This window comes from Candida albicans, chromosome 6, assembly GCF_000182965.3.
Source record: "Candida albicans SC5314 chromosome 6, complete sequence".
NCBI classification, from domain to species: Eukaryota; Fungi; Ascomycota; class Pichiomycetes; order Serinales; family Debaryomycetaceae; genus Candida; species Candida albicans.
The window spans coordinates 881,273-897,591 of record NC_032094.1 but is presented as its reverse complement, the minus strand read 5'-3'; the positions used below and the strand labels follow the sequence as shown (position 1 = coordinate 897,591).

The 16,319-nt window shown below is 29.6% G+C and overlaps 6 protein-coding genes across 6 annotated transcripts, besides 1 other annotated feature; 2 read left to right on the top strand and 4 right to left on the bottom strand. All coding sequences in view use genetic code 12, as the record gives it.

Moving 5' to 3' along the window:
* Window positions 1-45: 45 nt before the first annotated feature.
* Window positions 46-3,297, top strand: CAALFM_C604120CA (uncharacterized protein; the record flags this gene model as incomplete). The annotated part of the gene is made up of 1 exon (XM_705335.2): window positions 46-3,297. The coding sequence occupies one exon, from the start codon at window positions 46-48 to the stop codon at window positions 3,295-3,297; it is 3,252 nt and encodes a 1,083-aa protein (XP_710427.2).
* Window positions 3,298-3,450: 153 nt separating this feature from the next.
* Window positions 3,451-4,983, bottom strand: CAALFM_C604110WA (aspartate/glutamate transporter; the record flags this gene model as incomplete). The annotated part of the gene is made up of 1 exon (XM_705469.2): window positions 3,451-4,983. One exon carries the CDS (start codon window positions 4,981-4,983, stop codon window positions 3,451-3,453), a length of 1,533 nt encoding a protein of 510 aa, XP_710561.2.
* A 1,149-nt stretch (window positions 4,984-6,132) lies between these two features.
* Window positions 6,133-7,539, bottom strand: CAALFM_C604100WA (phosphatidylinositol-binding protein; the record flags this gene model as incomplete). The annotated part of the gene is made up of 2 exons (XM_019475469.1): window positions 6,133-7,208; window positions 7,506-7,539. 2 exons carry the CDS (start codon window positions 7,537-7,539, stop codon window positions 6,133-6,135), a joined length of 1,110 nt encoding a protein of 369 aa, XP_019331014.1.
* A 1,074-nt stretch (window positions 7,540-8,613) lies between these two features.
* Window positions 8,614-9,121: a long terminal repeat ((zeta-6a) Long terminal repeat (LTR) associated with the transposon Tca7; about 508 bp long, 10-15 copies per genome).
* Window positions 9,122-9,763: 642 nt separating this feature from the next.
* CAALFM_C604080WA (methionine aminopeptidase) lies at window positions 9,764-11,104 on the bottom strand (the record flags this gene model as incomplete). The annotated part of the gene is made up of 1 exon (XM_705472.2): window positions 9,764-11,104. The coding sequence occupies one exon, from the start codon at window positions 11,102-11,104 to the stop codon at window positions 9,764-9,766; it is 1,341 nt and encodes a 446-aa protein (XP_710564.2).
* Window positions 11,105-12,140: 1,036 nt separating this feature from the next.
* CAALFM_C604070CA (uncharacterized protein) lies at window positions 12,141-13,484 on the top strand (the record flags this gene model as incomplete). The annotated part of the gene is made up of 1 exon (XM_705473.1): window positions 12,141-13,484. One exon carries the CDS (start codon window positions 12,141-12,143, stop codon window positions 13,482-13,484), a length of 1,344 nt encoding a protein of 447 aa, XP_710565.1.
* A 100-nt stretch (window positions 13,485-13,584) lies between these two features.
* CAALFM_C604060WA (ubiquitin-protein ligase) lies at window positions 13,585-16,221 on the bottom strand (the record flags this gene model as incomplete). Its single annotated transcript, XM_705475.1, has 1 exon — window positions 13,585-16,221. One exon carries the CDS (start codon window positions 16,219-16,221, stop codon window positions 13,585-13,587), a length of 2,637 nt encoding a protein of 878 aa, XP_710567.1.
* Between the last annotated feature and the right edge of the window lie 98 nt (window positions 16,222-16,319).

The following is a 16,319-nucleotide window of genomic DNA, read 5'->3' as shown; positions in this document are numbered from 1 at the left end:
CAATATAACAAAACACAACTAACAACAAACGCCCACAGAGAACAAATGGCAAAAAGCATATTAAAGGATAATCAAAACCATACAGCGCCAATTGTATTTGGAGATAACAATAATAATAATAATACTAATACTAAAAATGATGAATCAGGAATAACCGTGAATTCAAATTATAACAACAACAACAACAACAATAGTAACAATAATCGACGCGTTTCATTTGCCCGTGAAGTCACATTACATAAGATTGATTATGTTGAGAATCCTAACAACAAACGACGTAAAACTGATATTGGAATCACTTATCAAGATTATGGGATAATTTCTGGAGATTCAAACTTAGAGAATGATTACAATAATAGTAATAATGGCAATAGTATGAATAATATAAATGAACAAGATGAGCATGAAGAAGAACAAGGTGATGAAACCTATGGGGAAAAAATGCTTGTTGATAGTTCTGATGAAGAACAGGAAGGAGGACATGTTATAGACGTCAACGACAAGCAAGAAGATCATGAAGAGCAGACTATGGATTTAACTAGTGTTGGTGTCCCAGAATATATGCCTCCCATAATTTATGACGGCAAGAGTAGCACAGATCAACAGTACCCAGAGGTAGAAGGGGAAGAAGAGGAGGATATGGAATTGACTGAAGGAATGCCTCGGAAAATTGAGTACAGTTCTCCCAAGGAGAATAATGTGGTTGATCAAAATAATGAGGATGAAGATATCACTATGGATGTGACAAACGTAATATCTCATATTCGTCAAAGTGTGAATCAAAATGAAAACCACAATCAAGTGCAAGATAATGACCTGAATGAAAAAAGTGAGCCTGCAAATGCTGATGATACTCAGCCAATGGAATTAACACAAACTTTTGAGACAGTTACTCGATCAAATATTGAGAAGCCAGTACTCCAGGAAGTTACTGAAGAACAAGAGTCAGAAGATGGGGTAGAACAACCGGATTCAGAAAAGACGGAGATAAAAGAACAAGAGGAAGAAGAACGAGTATTGACCGATCAGATAATTGATGACAATGATGAAGAGAATGCTGATGACCATAAACCTGGCAATATCTCATCTAATGATTTCTCTGAGCATATGGATTTAACGATTGTTGATTATAAAAAGATTGACTATAATGGACCACTTCCTGAAATTCCTAGAGGTGATGGATTTGATAATGGCGAATTATCTTTTGCTATGGATTTGACAGAAATTCAACTGTTTGTCCGTCCTCGCAATGATAATTTAACTCCAGAAGTTAAAGATAATGAGAAACAAGAGGGAGATCAGACCAACAATAAAGAAACTGGAATTGATGACCCAGATACTAACGCCATCACACAGGATACACAACACAATGAAGCAAAACCGAAGGAGAATGAACCACAACTAGATGAAGATATAGAAAATGAAGCTATGGAATTGACACAAACCATTCCAATGAAAATAATAAACTCCCATGAAGATACCGATTCAATATCAAAACCGTCACCTATTGTTGACGATTTGCCTGATGAATCATTATCACAACCAATGGAATTAACTCAAATTGATTCTAAAATTACCACTGGAAAGGAAGAATCTGATTTAGGTGATGCCTCTCAACCAATGGATCTAACTCAAACAATTTCCAACATATCACATGATGAAATCAATACATCAGGAATTGAAGAAAGAGTGACAACAACAACGATTCCACTTGCAACAACGATTCCACTTGCCGAAATAACTCAAGATGATATTAATCAAGAAGAAGATGAAGGAGGAGAAGAAAGAAAAGAAGAAGAAAAAGAAACAGTAGTTGGAGAAGAAGAGGAAGGTGACGTTTCATCTGAGGATGATTCATTTGATGAAGATGATCCAAATTACATTTCTGTTTCATTATCGAAATTTTTAAGTGATATTAGAGTACAGTTTTATGATGATTTAGAATTAGATCTTAATTCTATTCCAAGATTAAGTATAACCAATTCTATTGAATTACCCACGATACATGATTATATTAAAGCAAAGCCAAATTTAGAATTATTAGAATTGTATGAATTTTGTTGTAATGAATTAAATAAAAAAATCATTCAAGGACGAGAATTATATAATGAATATGAAAAAACTGTTTTAGTGAATAATCCCATATTATTTAAAAAATATTATTCAATGGATGATAAAACTAAATTATTAATTAATTTAAAAATTCAATTAATTCGAGATTTTGCTCGATTGAAAAGTAAGAAAACTTGGTACGATTGGAGAAATCAATTGACGGAAAATTTAATTGATAAATTAGATGAAGAAATAAATTCTTTAACCATTGATAAACAAGAAATAATTAAGGATATAAATCGATTGAATGAATTATATGATAAAACCCGAATATATTTGAAAGGATTAAATCATAAATTTAATGAATTAATAAGATTGAAAAATGAAATTAATGAAATACCTCCAAATGAGTTGAATAAATTACAATTGGATGTTCGGAAACGGAAGCAAGATATTGTTGAAATCAATAAAGAAATTGAAATCAAATTATCAGAATTATCAACGATCAAAAAGAATTTAGATACCAGTAATAATAAAAAATTAACATTACAAACTCAATTAAATGATTTAGAAAATCAATTTAATCAAATTCGAAAATATGATAATTTAGAAATTAAATTGATTTTACAGAAATATCAATTTTTACAACATTTAACCAATTTGAAATATTTGAAAACTATCGAAAGTGGTCAAAAGATCTCATTTTTATTTGATGATTCAATAATTTGTGAATTTGATTTTATCAATAATAACATACTGTATACTGTGAAGCAAAATAATTTTAAAAATAAATTATTAATCGAGATATACGAACAATTTGTTATTGATGGTGACAAACAAGATCACACTATAACTGATAAATTTCAAATGTTTCACCGAAATTGGCAATGGTTGAAAAAAATAGATTCTGATTTTTATTATATTTCATTGAAATTCCCCATTGAATTAAAAATTGTTCACCACCAGGATAATGATAATGACGACGATGGGAAGAAAGCTCTTGAATTTACAATTAAATATTATAATTTCAAGCATGATTATAAAGTATTAATTTGTGGGAAAATCGATATCAATAAATTTCTAATTCATCAATTGTTTAATACTCATAACAATATTGAGTTTACTGGAGAAATAATTTATCAACGAGGTGAAATTAATAATAAATCATTTAGAGATCAAATTAGTAATGATCTTAAAGTATTTGATAAACAAATTTTAAATAATTTAATCATTGTCAACAAATAAACAAACACACACACACATACATGTATGTATTATACTTGAATTGTTATTATTGTTGTTAGTATTATTATTGTTGTTAGTATTATTATTAATTTTTATATTTCTATCTATGCAAAATCAAARRAAAAGTAGAACTAACTAACTAACTAACTTATCTTAATGAGTAGCACCTAAAAAGATTGTAGCACTTAAACAAACGATCATAACTAAAATCCCCCAAATTGCTAAAAATAATCCACCATATTTACAAAATTTTTCTAAATTATTTAATGAAGTATTACCTTCGATAGGTTTAATTAATAAATATCCAAATAACCCAGGTAATATAAATGAAATTGATGTTGAACCAGTGGAACCAACAAATGCCAAAACATGAGCTAATGAAGTCACAGAAATTGCCACAAGATAAGATAATACTACAATCACAGTGGTGATTATATAAAATTTTTTCGTGGTCATGGGGACAATGATTGGATCATGACCATCAGTATCTTGAGCTCCTTCTACTGGGGTAGTAGATATAAATGATTCATCAGCATCACCAACAACACTATCACCACCACCAATACTACCAATACTACCCGCAGTTGTATCATTACCACCAATACTTTGTAAACTTTCAATATCAGAACTCAAAGAAGTATATCCATGTTGATCGCCATTGTTGTTGTTGTTGGTGGTGGTGGTGGATCTAAACTTGGATTGTTGTACTCCATGGGTGCAAAAATGTATCACATGATTAATTGAACCACGACAAGGATGACATTGTAAAGGGAATGATAAACTTACCATAACCACAATACATAATCTTCCAATCAATGAAGAAATTGAATTATGAGGATACATAGTGATAATATTGGCATTTACGGAATTACCAAATGTTAAATAACCAAATATACCAACGATTAAATAAGATAAACAAGCAATTGAGATTGCATTACGAATGATTAAATTTGATTGTCTAGTTTGTGAACCATCGGTATCACTTGGTTTTAATTCATTTATTATGGCAAACATATTTTGATGACAAGTATAAGCGAAAACAAATATTGGGAATGAACTTAATGTTGACTTTAAAGATATTGGTCCAATATAATGATAAACTATGTCGTCGTCGTCTCCTCCTCCTCCTCCTGATGGTGATGTGGTGGGGGTTGTAAAATAATGGGCAACAACAAGACAAATTAAATAACCAACAGAAAATAATGCCAATATACTAGTATATTTCAAAGAATCCAATTTTTTCAAATATGATAAAGGAGTAACAATAACAATCATAAATATAGTGATCCAAAAATTACGTGCCATTAATAATGAATCCAGGTTAATATTACCACCACCAACAAGACTTTCAACAATTTTGGGCATTAAATCACCAATAACAACAAGATAACTAACTCCAACCCCAAAACATTTAATCAGAATAGCACTATCAAATAATATACTTAAATTTGGATATGTCAATTGTGATAAACTAAAATATGATACTGAACCTCGTTGACCAGTATATTTAGCCACTTTATTTTGTAAATAAAGTCCCATTGATGAAGTTAATGATGACCATATAATTAATATACAACCAAATAATAATCCATTATTTTTCAATCCATATGGCATGGCAAGTATACCAGCACCAATTATGGTGTTTAATAAATTGATTGATCCAGATTTTATCGTAGCACGTCCCATAACACCAATAGTGTGTTTTATAAACTTGAGTCTTTTTTTTTTTTTTAATTAAAAACTTGTAGAATGAAATAAAGGAAAGAAAGAAATTGAATATATAAAACTTATTAATTTAAATATTAATGATAACTGCCAATGAATTCCAACATAAGTAGCTTATACAATAAAATAACAATAGTACTATATATATATATAAATATATAAGGTAGTTGTTAAAATTCAAATATCTTTATTAAAGAAACTGATCTCACACTAATTGAATTAAATTAAATTGAATTGAATTGATTTGTTCACTCTTTGGTTGTTGTTGTTGCTCTCAAATAAAATTCTTTTTGTTATCACTGCCAGTCTTTTGGGTCCAGTCACACGACCTAGTCACACACACATCACATAACAATTTTTTTATTCACTTGTCGCCCCCCCCCCTCCCCCACACTTCAAACTATAAATTAATATATGATAATGATCATTGTTGCACATAATATTAATTTTAAATATTCTAAACTAACTAGTTGTATAATAGATATGTCCATATAATGTTATGGGAGGTAGTATAGGTGGGTTAGGTGAGTTTAGAAACTTTTAATACTTTAAAGAACAACTCCTCACCACAATCACCATAATCACCAACTCCACAACAAAGTTCAATAATTAAATATGACGTAGTAGTATTGAACAGATATTTCAATTCGACACGATAAGAAAGAAATTAATTAAACAGATAAGATAAGATCAAATGAAACAAACAAACAAACAAATAAATAAATAAATAAATAAACGACAATAATAATAATTTGTAAATATTATATATATATAAACTACTACTAATAATAATTAGTAATAAAATACTAATGGGATAATAAAAAAGGGGGAAAAGACGAGCCTATCAATTACAATAACGATAAAAGTATTTGAAAGGTTATATATATATATATAAAAGGGAGGGAGAGATAAAAGAGATAAAAGAGACAAGATCAAAAATTAACAGTAAAAAAGGGGGGAAATTTTATCCAATAATGATAATGATGATATGGTTGTGATAGTAGTAATGAAAATTAAACAAATAAACAAATAAAAGAACTAATTCATCTTAAATATAATTTTTAATATTTTCATTTCATTTCATTTCATTTCTTTCTCTGTTCTTTTTCATTAAAATACTAACCAACCAATAAGGAAAGCAATGAGTACTAAAACTAAAGCAACTGGTAATGAAATACCACTGACATCATCACCAGATCCTCCAACCAAGGAAGAAACTGGACTTCTTGAGGCAGCAGATTTTTCATTTTGATCCAATTTAGTAGATAATGTTTGAACTTGTCTAGCTAAAGCTTCCAATTCACGTTGTAAAGCTGGAGATGGTTGAGATGCACCTGCACCTGCACCTGCACCAACACCACCACCAACATTGCCACCGTATCCATTACCACCAGTAGCTTGATAGCTTGATTGTTGATAATGTTGTTGTTGTAATTGTTGATGAGGTTGTTGTTGTTGTTGTTGTTGTTGAGAAGCACCACCAAATGATTGGTTATTGAAACCATTATGAGCAGAAGAAGTGTCAAATGATCTATTGGCAGTTTGATTGAAAGAATTATCACCATTTGGAACATTCTGAGCTTGATTATAGCCAGAACTACCAATAACACCACCGGCAAGAGCACCAGCACCGGCAGCAATACCAGCACCAGTACCAACATCAATACTTGATTGACTTGGTTGTTGTTGTTGTTGTTGCAATTGTGGAATGGATTGTTGAGATGGTTGAGATTGTTGAAATTGCTGAGATTGTTGTTGTGGTTGTTGATTGAATTGTGGTTGTTGTTGACTTGGTTGTTGTTGTTGTTGTTGATTGACACCAGCACCACCATCTGGCTTATCTGGACCAACAACATAATTAACTCTCAATTTTTTAGAAACAACTTGAGGTTTGAATTGAGCTTCTAATTGACTCCAAGATTCACCAACTTTAGATGGATCAATTGAATTTGGTGCTGGTACAGAAACTAATAAAAATTTATCTTTACATTTATAATCATTTGGTAATGGTTGAGAAAATCCTTGTAAAATAATAGAAATTTGTAATGAATCTCCTGGTTGAACAATACTAGCATTTGGTCTAACACAATATAACTTTGGTGCAGTGGTTTTAACTTTAAAAGCCAATGGAGTATTAGTTGGATTAGATAAAGTTAAATATTCAGTGATTTGTTTGGTAAATGATCCTGAAAAAAAAGTGAAAGGAGTTAGTATAACCATTTTGTTTGATAAAGAAAATAAAAAAAAGAAACAAGGGTAGTAAATGAGTACAGTAGCCCTGTTGAACAAAGTCTGTGATAACTTAATTATGGGTGAACTCAAGGGGACAGTGTCTTTGTCTATCATCCGATCCTTAATCAAGTCTATTACTGAATATCAATTATTTGGACACCTGTTTATAAATTACTATCCAATCTATGTTCTTTCAATTCTTTCCTTCAATATTTTGCCAATAAGACCAAACATAATCCAAATATACATACCAGTGAATTCTAAATTGTTTGGTGAAACATCCATTTTTGATCTATTTCAAATTGTATTTTCTTTTAGTAGTAGTAGCAGTAATTGATTAATTATTATCAATATCTGAAATGATGATAAGAATAATAATTATATATATAAGAAAGAGAAAAAGAGAAAAGAAGAAGAAGTATAAAAGAAGTTGTTATGGGTTTAATTAAAAAAGAAAAAATTCAATGAAATTTGTGTTGTGTTGTGTTGGGTTTGAATTTCTGTATAACTCAATTTGGAGATTTTTTTTTTTTTTTTTTTGAAATTTTTATTAGTCGTGTACATTGTTACAATTGTTTCTCGTTCCCCTTTTTTTTTCCTTTCTTTGTTTTGTTTTGTTTACCTTGTGATAATTTTATACGTGTTGAGAGGGCTCTCGTCGTGCCCGTGTCCGTTTCCGTTTCCGTGTCCTGTTGGGTCCCCTCCGCCCATGCCGCACCGCACCGTACGGTAATGATATCTGATTGTTGTTGGAGCGTTCTTCGCTAACAGGTTCTTTCTTTTTGTTCAGGGGTTTCGAAAGATAATGTAGAAACACCAGGGCTTATAACTGAGAGTTAGAGTAGTGGAGATTAGTAGTAGTAGTACAATCCTATAGCCCAAACATTATTGGAGAGATCTTACCAAATAGCAATCATCATGATGTATTTACTACTACATAAATAATTTAAGACGACATTTACCAGCAATAAACAACATGACCAACTAATTAACAAACATTTGAAAAACATAAAGTAATTAGAAAGTTTAAAAAGTGTACAACCAGTGTGGAAAAAGAATGGAATTGGAATTGAACAAAGTTATTAATTACTGAAAAAGGAAATTTAATTTCTTGAAAGGCAAATCTTTGTTTGTTTGTTTTTTTTGGGTCTTTTCTTTCATTTAATAAGCGTGGGGTATTAATAGATAATGATATTGTTGTTGTTATTGTGATATTGTTGTGAAATTTGACATATGATAAGATAAGTTTCTTTCTTTTCTTTCAACTAGTATAATTGAACTAAAGACCACCACCACCACATAGTTAGCAACCTGATATGCTGTTCATGTAACAGTAAATTATCTTGGTACTATACCACTTGTTGTAATATAGCTAATGCTAATTCTTGATTAGTGTGGAAAGCCTAATAAGGTTATATTGTGCACAGGTTAACTACCTTAATATAGTTATTGTTAATACAGTTATTGCTGTTGACTACTATTGTTATTGTTAAATTAAAGTGTTAGGTTGAGTTAATTGATTAGTGAAAACCAACTAACTACCGTATTAAATTATTGTATTAAGATTGATTCCTATTAAGGATAAAACAGAGAGTGTGTTAGAAAGAGAAAGGGTGGATTATAAATATGTGTAAAATCCCCTTTAGAGACTAACCACTAGAAATCTATTGATGGTTTCATATATAGAGATTAACGATTATATTTATAATATAAGTTGGTAGTTGCTAGTATATTTGAAAGCACTACAGTATAGTATGTCAGAATCAGATCAWTTAAACTCTACTAATAATACAGGAAACACTTTCATTAGTCTAGATCAAGCCAGTACAATAATGGCAGATCAAACTCAAGGAGCTAACCCACAACACCACTCAGATTTAGCCCCTCTAAAATGCATATGGCACAATGATCTCACCTCGGTTGGTTAAACCTTTTTCTTCTTATTAAATCTATCTTAGTTGTAGGTTGGTCTCCCCCCCCTCAACTAGTTTTACAATTCAATTATTAAACCAATTGTCAATTCTTGGTATTTTGTAAACAAGACTCATTAATAATCAATCGTCAATGCATATGATCAAAACAAATAGAAACTTTATTGGTGATTTGCCTATTTAAGAAATAATTTATATCAAGGGACTTATTGACCTTCTTCTAAATTCGATAAAATAAAAAAAGAACTTTTTCCCCTTATGTCATTTTTGTAAATGACAAGTTGGTCTTGATGTTGTTGAATAATAATAACAATAACAATCTTCTTCTACTTATTTTAGTAATATCTCATCCATCTAGTTATTGAAGAAGTTAAGAGGGGTTTTAATTTTTTAGTGGGGGTGGGGGGTCTTCTTTTCTTCCCACTTTATGCAAGAAACGGATTTAATAATTTCTCCTTTTAATTACACAAAAGCCCCCACTGAAAATTTTCCATCACGTGCCAATTTGTTGTTTTTTTTTTCTTTTGATTCTATTTCAACATACTTCCATAAATTATATACTTGCTTATTTACAACTATTAATAATCATCACCTTTGGTGACAACTTCTTTTTTATGAGGATGTAATAAAATAGTATGTTCAAATTGAGCAGTATAACTACCTCTTTTATCAACAATTGGAGGATATTCTTCGACAATACCATGTCTAACCAATTGATTTAATGCAAACAAATATTTTTCTTCACCAGTTCGTTCTAAATATCTACGACACCATGGTAAAGTACCGAAATTTTGTTTAATAGTTTCTAATAATTGTTTTGATCTTTCTGAAGGTGGTTTTAAATGTTCAACTCCTTTATTCATGGCATAATGAGAACATTCTCCCTCGGGTAAGACATAACCATTACCAGTGGATCCAAATGTTTCAATAGCAAAAGTTTCTCCTTCTTCCATTTTTGTCATATCTCCATTAGCTATAATAGGGACAGATTTTCCTGAATGAATAACAAAATCATCAATATTATGACCATTTAAATTCTTGATACATTTAATGGGGTAAGTTTTCCCATTTTCTTCCATTTCATATGATTCCATAACTTCTTGAATAGCAGCACCAATATCATTTAATCTAACATCAATACCCAGTTCTTTAATCCCCGTATATGTCGCTTCTTTAACAGCTTGCATAATCGTATCATATTTCCCATCTTCATTAAATGTCATGGTGAATGCTGAATCACAAATACGTCCATTAACATGAACCCCAATATCAACTTTCATTATATCATCTTTTTTCAAAATTAATTTATCTCCAGTATTAGGAGTATAATGAGCAGCTACATGATTTAATGATAACCCCGTTGGGAATCCAATACCAGCTTTTAAAGTATGATCATTACCAGAATAATTACGTACGGAATCTTCAATTAAATTGGCAATTTCAATCATTGTCATCCCTGGTCTAATACTTGATTGAGCTTTATGTCTTACTCGACGATGAATTTCCGCTCCTTTACGGAAATCTTGCCATTTATTATTTTGTTGTCGATCTAAATATCTCTTTTCTTCTGATGTAGTACGATATGAATTTATGTCTTCTAATGGATATTCCATCCATTGACCTTCAGGGAAAATTCCTTCAGGATATGATGAATCTATAGATACAATCTTCTTCTTTTTCTTCTTTTTATTTTTATTCTTCTTCTTCTTTTCATCACCCGATGCTGTAGAAGTAGATGGTTCAGTTATTTCATTATCATCATCTTCTTCTTTATCATCATCATCATCATCACCACTTTCATTGCCGTTGCCATTGCCTTTGGCTTCATTGTTGTCTTCAAGTTTAGGTTTATCAATGTTTAATTCATTGATTTTTGATTCAATTACTTTGGTGTCTTCACCTTCAGTAACACCAGCCATAATAATTTAATAATTAATTTCGATTGAATAAAATGGTGACGTCAAAGAAGAAGGGAAGTTGTTGAAGAAAAAAATTGTATGAGTGATGATGAATGATGATGATGATGAGAAAAGATTAATTTTCGGAGGTAGTGTCCAATTTGACAATTGCTTTAATTATCCGAAGATATATTACCGACATTGCTAATCGGAAATAAATTTACTAACCGTTTAAGTTTAGATTGATGTATAGGTTTTGGTTAAAGACAATAAAGGTCACAAGATAGACCAGTTTGTTAAACAAGGAGTGTTATCTAGGTTTTTGTTCTACTTATTTTTTCTTGCCCATGGCTTATTTGGTTAAACATTGGTAACTGTTGATCATTGATTATTGATCCTATAAACATCCTTTGCTTGTCCCTTGTTAAATCATTTATCCAATTATTCAATTTCAAAAGATATGTAGTAATTATTTTCTGTTTTCAGCTTATACAACAATGGTCATTTCTCTTTTTCTGGAAACAATTATAGGGAGGCAAAATTGGAGAAATTATATTCTTTCCATTTGAGTTGAAAAGATTTAGACAATTCTAAGATTTAAAGTAATTACAAGAACAATCTCTAGTCATTCATATATGCTTTTTTTTTTCTTTGATTTCCTAAAAAGAATCTTTTGAGTTTAATTACTTACGGCTATTCTGATTTTATATCTTCAATTTTCACTAACCTATGACATATAGGAAAAGTATTCGAGTTTAACTGTTATGAAAGATATACACAGATTACTTCACATTAAGTATTAGACTAACACTGGTAGTAATTATACATATTCAGATCTAATCTTGTGCTTTTCTAGAAATTTCTAAAAAATATTGGCATAAAATAAGGAAACTGCAAATATACAAATACACCAAGATTTTTTTTTTTGCACCCAATTCTAGGGAAATTACAAGATCGGTATTCAAAAACTATATATATATATATATAACTAAAGAACCCCTCTCAGTTATTAACAATTAATTCATCTATTAACATCTACTATATACTAGCTATAACCATGAGTCCATCTGATTTATTGATTGAATTATCAGAATTCATTAATGCTGATAATCATCAAATGAAATTGAAAAATATTCTTGTTTCTAAATTCATTTTAAAATTCCCCATTGAAATAATTTATAAAATATTATCATATGTCCCTGATTTATATTTATTAGTATTTTTCCTGATAAATTTGAAAATTATAAATTGTAAAAGTAAATGTGGTAAAATATCTATCAAAGATTTAGAAAGTTATATTTTCAATAATAGCAATGATAGCCTTATTGATAAAACTAAAATGGGTGGGAAAATCATTTATTTAGATTTAAAACCATTAATTGATATAAATTCCATAAATTATCAAACTTTGGAAGATTTATTAATTTTCAAAAAGATTGATTTCCGATTTCTTAATAAATTTCAATTTTATATTCATTCATTAAATGTTAAACATTGGCAATTTCCATTATTTATGAGTCCATTTTTCATAAGATTTATTAATAAAGAAAAGACAAAAGTGGAAATTGATGACTGGAATCGAAGGATTATGGATGGATTAGATTTGGATTCAACAATGATATCTGCAGCAACAGCAACAACAACAACAACACCAATAACTAATAATAATCATAACTCTCGTGTAAGAGGACATCATCATATGATAACTAAACCAATCACCACTCCAATTATCACTACCACCACCACCACCATAACCACCAGTAGCAGCAATTCAAGTTTTTCACCATTTACCGTTGATGTTAAACATTTTTCATATATTATTCAAAATTTAAAGAATAAAATCCCTGGATTTAATCAATGGCAAATTAATCAACAAAAAATTTTTTTTAACAATATCAAAAATACTAATTTTCAATTCACTTTAAAAGGAGTTGATGAAAATTGTTGGTTTAAAAATTTTAATTTTACTAAATTAAATTTGAAAACTTATTATTTATATCAAGATGATTATAAATTGATTAATTTATTTAATTTTAATAATTTAATTAAATTAACTATTGATTTTGGTCAATCACCATTGAATTTTATACCTCATTGGTGTCAATTTTTACAAAATTTGAATAATTTGGAAATTTTTAATTTAAATATTGGTAAAATTTGTTTAATTGATATTTGTTTGATTATATTGAAATTGAATCGATTGATTGAATTTAATCTTAAAACATTTAAATGTTGGACTCAAACTTTTTGGAAATGGTTGATATTAAAATTGATTAAACAAAAATATCATGGTCATCATTGTAGTAGTCATAAACTGAATCAACATAAGCCTAAAAATCATTGTTCAAGCCCAGACAAAACCAAAGAATTCAAATTTACAATGCAATTTATAGATAGTTAGCAAAAGAAAAGAAAAGACACCTTTTTAAATACTTTTATATTTGCATGTATATTTATATGTTGAATAATACATTTTATAAAAGTTTCTTTTGAACCCTTCTCTACCTTCTGAAATTGAATGTTGATCGACAAAGTGGACAAGTTGAACTACCCGAACTCTTGAACCATTTATATAAACAAGCTGCATGGAATTTGTTTGAACATGTTGTGCAAGTTTTCGAAGGTAATGAAGAATCTTGATGAAGAATCGAATAACAAATGGCACAATCTTCAAATCCTGAAAAATGTAAATTGACATTTTTACAAAATAATTCAATTGATTTAGCAATTGATCCATTGGTTAAAGAAATTATTTTTTGTGAAGCCAATAACCATGCCTTCCATTGATTTTCTTTAACCCCAACACAAAGTGGTCCTTCAACAGCAACATTACTCAAAGGATAATTCGCAGGGATAGACCAACGCATCGATATATTTTCTTCTTCCACTGGGATATTGGCTTTGATTTGATTGGTACCAATCTTTATATTGACTTCATTCTGTTGAAGTTTACCAATTTCTTTACCAACATTTTGTTTAATATCTTTAACAAGTATTGGTGAAATAAATTTAACAGTGAATTTCTCCACAATGTTTTTGAATTGTTTATCTCTAATTTCTTGAAACCAAAGTTGCACTTGTGACCCACAAAGTTGAGCACATTTGAAATAAAGGTATGTTGCTAGCAACTTAAGTTCATGAGTAGAGCTTTCTGATTTTCCAGTTTCAATTAAATCATAATTGGGGATAACATTGTTTTCAATGTCTTGTGGTTTACCACTATCAATGATATACAAACTCTCATCTTCAATGTGTAAATATTCGAAAACAAAATCAAACAATATTGGAAGCTCTTTATTTTGTAAAAGTTGTCCGATATATTCATTCTTCATCTTCAAAGTGATATCTTCCATATATGACAATATCAATATCCATGACCACATATATTGGAAAACTTCATACTCTTGATGACCTAAAGTATGATTAACAATTTTAATTAATTCTTCAGGTATTCTTGCTTGCATTTCTTCGTCATTCTTTGATAATTGATATTCAACAACAAAATCTTGTTGCTCTAATAAAATAATCTGTCTTAAATACCATGTACAAATTCTTTGAACCGATATCGATTTACTATCTGTGAATAATTTGAAAATTGAATCCTTTTTAGACTGAACGATTTTCATTTCAATTGGTGATTCTCTTAATACCCTTGCAATTGTTTGTTCTACCAATATAGTTGCTTGATTACGGCAAGTAGCATTAAAATTAATGAAAATATCAATTAATTCCTCATCAAATTTAGATACCCTTTTATCCATAACCAGAATATAAAATTTCAAAGTATAATAATTCAAATCTAATCTGTTTGGTTCAAGTTGGATGATTTCAAAATTGTTTTCCAACACTTTATTGGCCAATTCATAATAATTATCAGGAATATTTGTTTGATTTTGAATTATAAAACCCAAAAAGCGGGAAATAAGTACTCGCAAATCAATAAATTCATTGTCATAAGCAACTGAAGAATCTAACCAATCGCTGATCAACCTTAATACCATTGTAAGTTTATGAATCGGATAAACATCAGTTCCAAACTCAGTATTGAAAAATACTAATGATAGTGAAACCCATTTAATTCCATCAGCAATAATTTGTTCATCTTTCTTGACTGCCAAAATTTCTGATAAAACATAGTTTCTAATACGATTTAATTTTTTTGAGTTTAAGAATTTGGAAAATCCTGCAACCATAGATACAAATTTAAATGGAGATTTCACTAACTTTGTATAATTAATATCAAACGATTCAAAACTAGCAAGACTTTCAAATTCCAACGAATCTTCAATGGCTCGTTTGATTATCCTAGCAGCATAAAATGCTTGTATGTCATTTCCTTCAACAAATTGCCAAAGTTCTTGGAAGGTTGGGTTGTTTTCATTAATTAAATCACCAAATTTGAAACTCTCAAAATGTTTACTGACTTTCTGTTGTATACTAGACAATACATCAACAACATCTTCATCAACATCATCCTTGAGCAAAATATAATCTGCAAAGTATTCTTTTATTAACAACAACAATGTATCCACGTTTTCATCAATTTTGTTCAAGAATTTACCAATAGTGGGGATGAAGTCGTCAAGTTGTGGGGAAGTTGCTCTTTCATTACACAAGTAAACAGCCAGATCTAATGGATTAGATATCGCAACTGTAAAAATATCAATCTTAGATATAGCATCCAATATTCTTTGTTTGAATTGTTCAATGGGTAAAGGTCCAGTTTTGATAAATTTATAAAAGTCATCATTCAAAGACCCTAGTTTGATAAATCCAATCATCGACGCAAGATAGTTATCTTTGAATTCTCTCAACACGGTTAAAAATTCAACATTTAGATGATTCCAAGCAATATGGAGGAGTTTGGAGATATCTAAATCAATAATAATTGGCAAAAGATTATACTGAACAACTAGTTCAATAAATTTCAAATAGGCATCTTCATCATCTAAAGATTGTATAACGTTTAACAAAACATCTTTGTCTTTAGTAGATTTTACAATCATTTCAATTTGATCTTTCGACATTCCTTCCTTTGAAATATCAGTTAAATGGGAATAAATTTCAGGGAAGCGTTTCTCGTCGATTGTCATTCCTAGATTTTGTATGAAATAATCAATTTTGTCTGGTCTAACCATAGTTAATTTCAAATAAAAGTCATTCACCGTTTCAATTAATTCTTCTTCGTTTTGCAATAAATTCTTTTCAATAGCAATATTTAAAACTTCCAAAACTG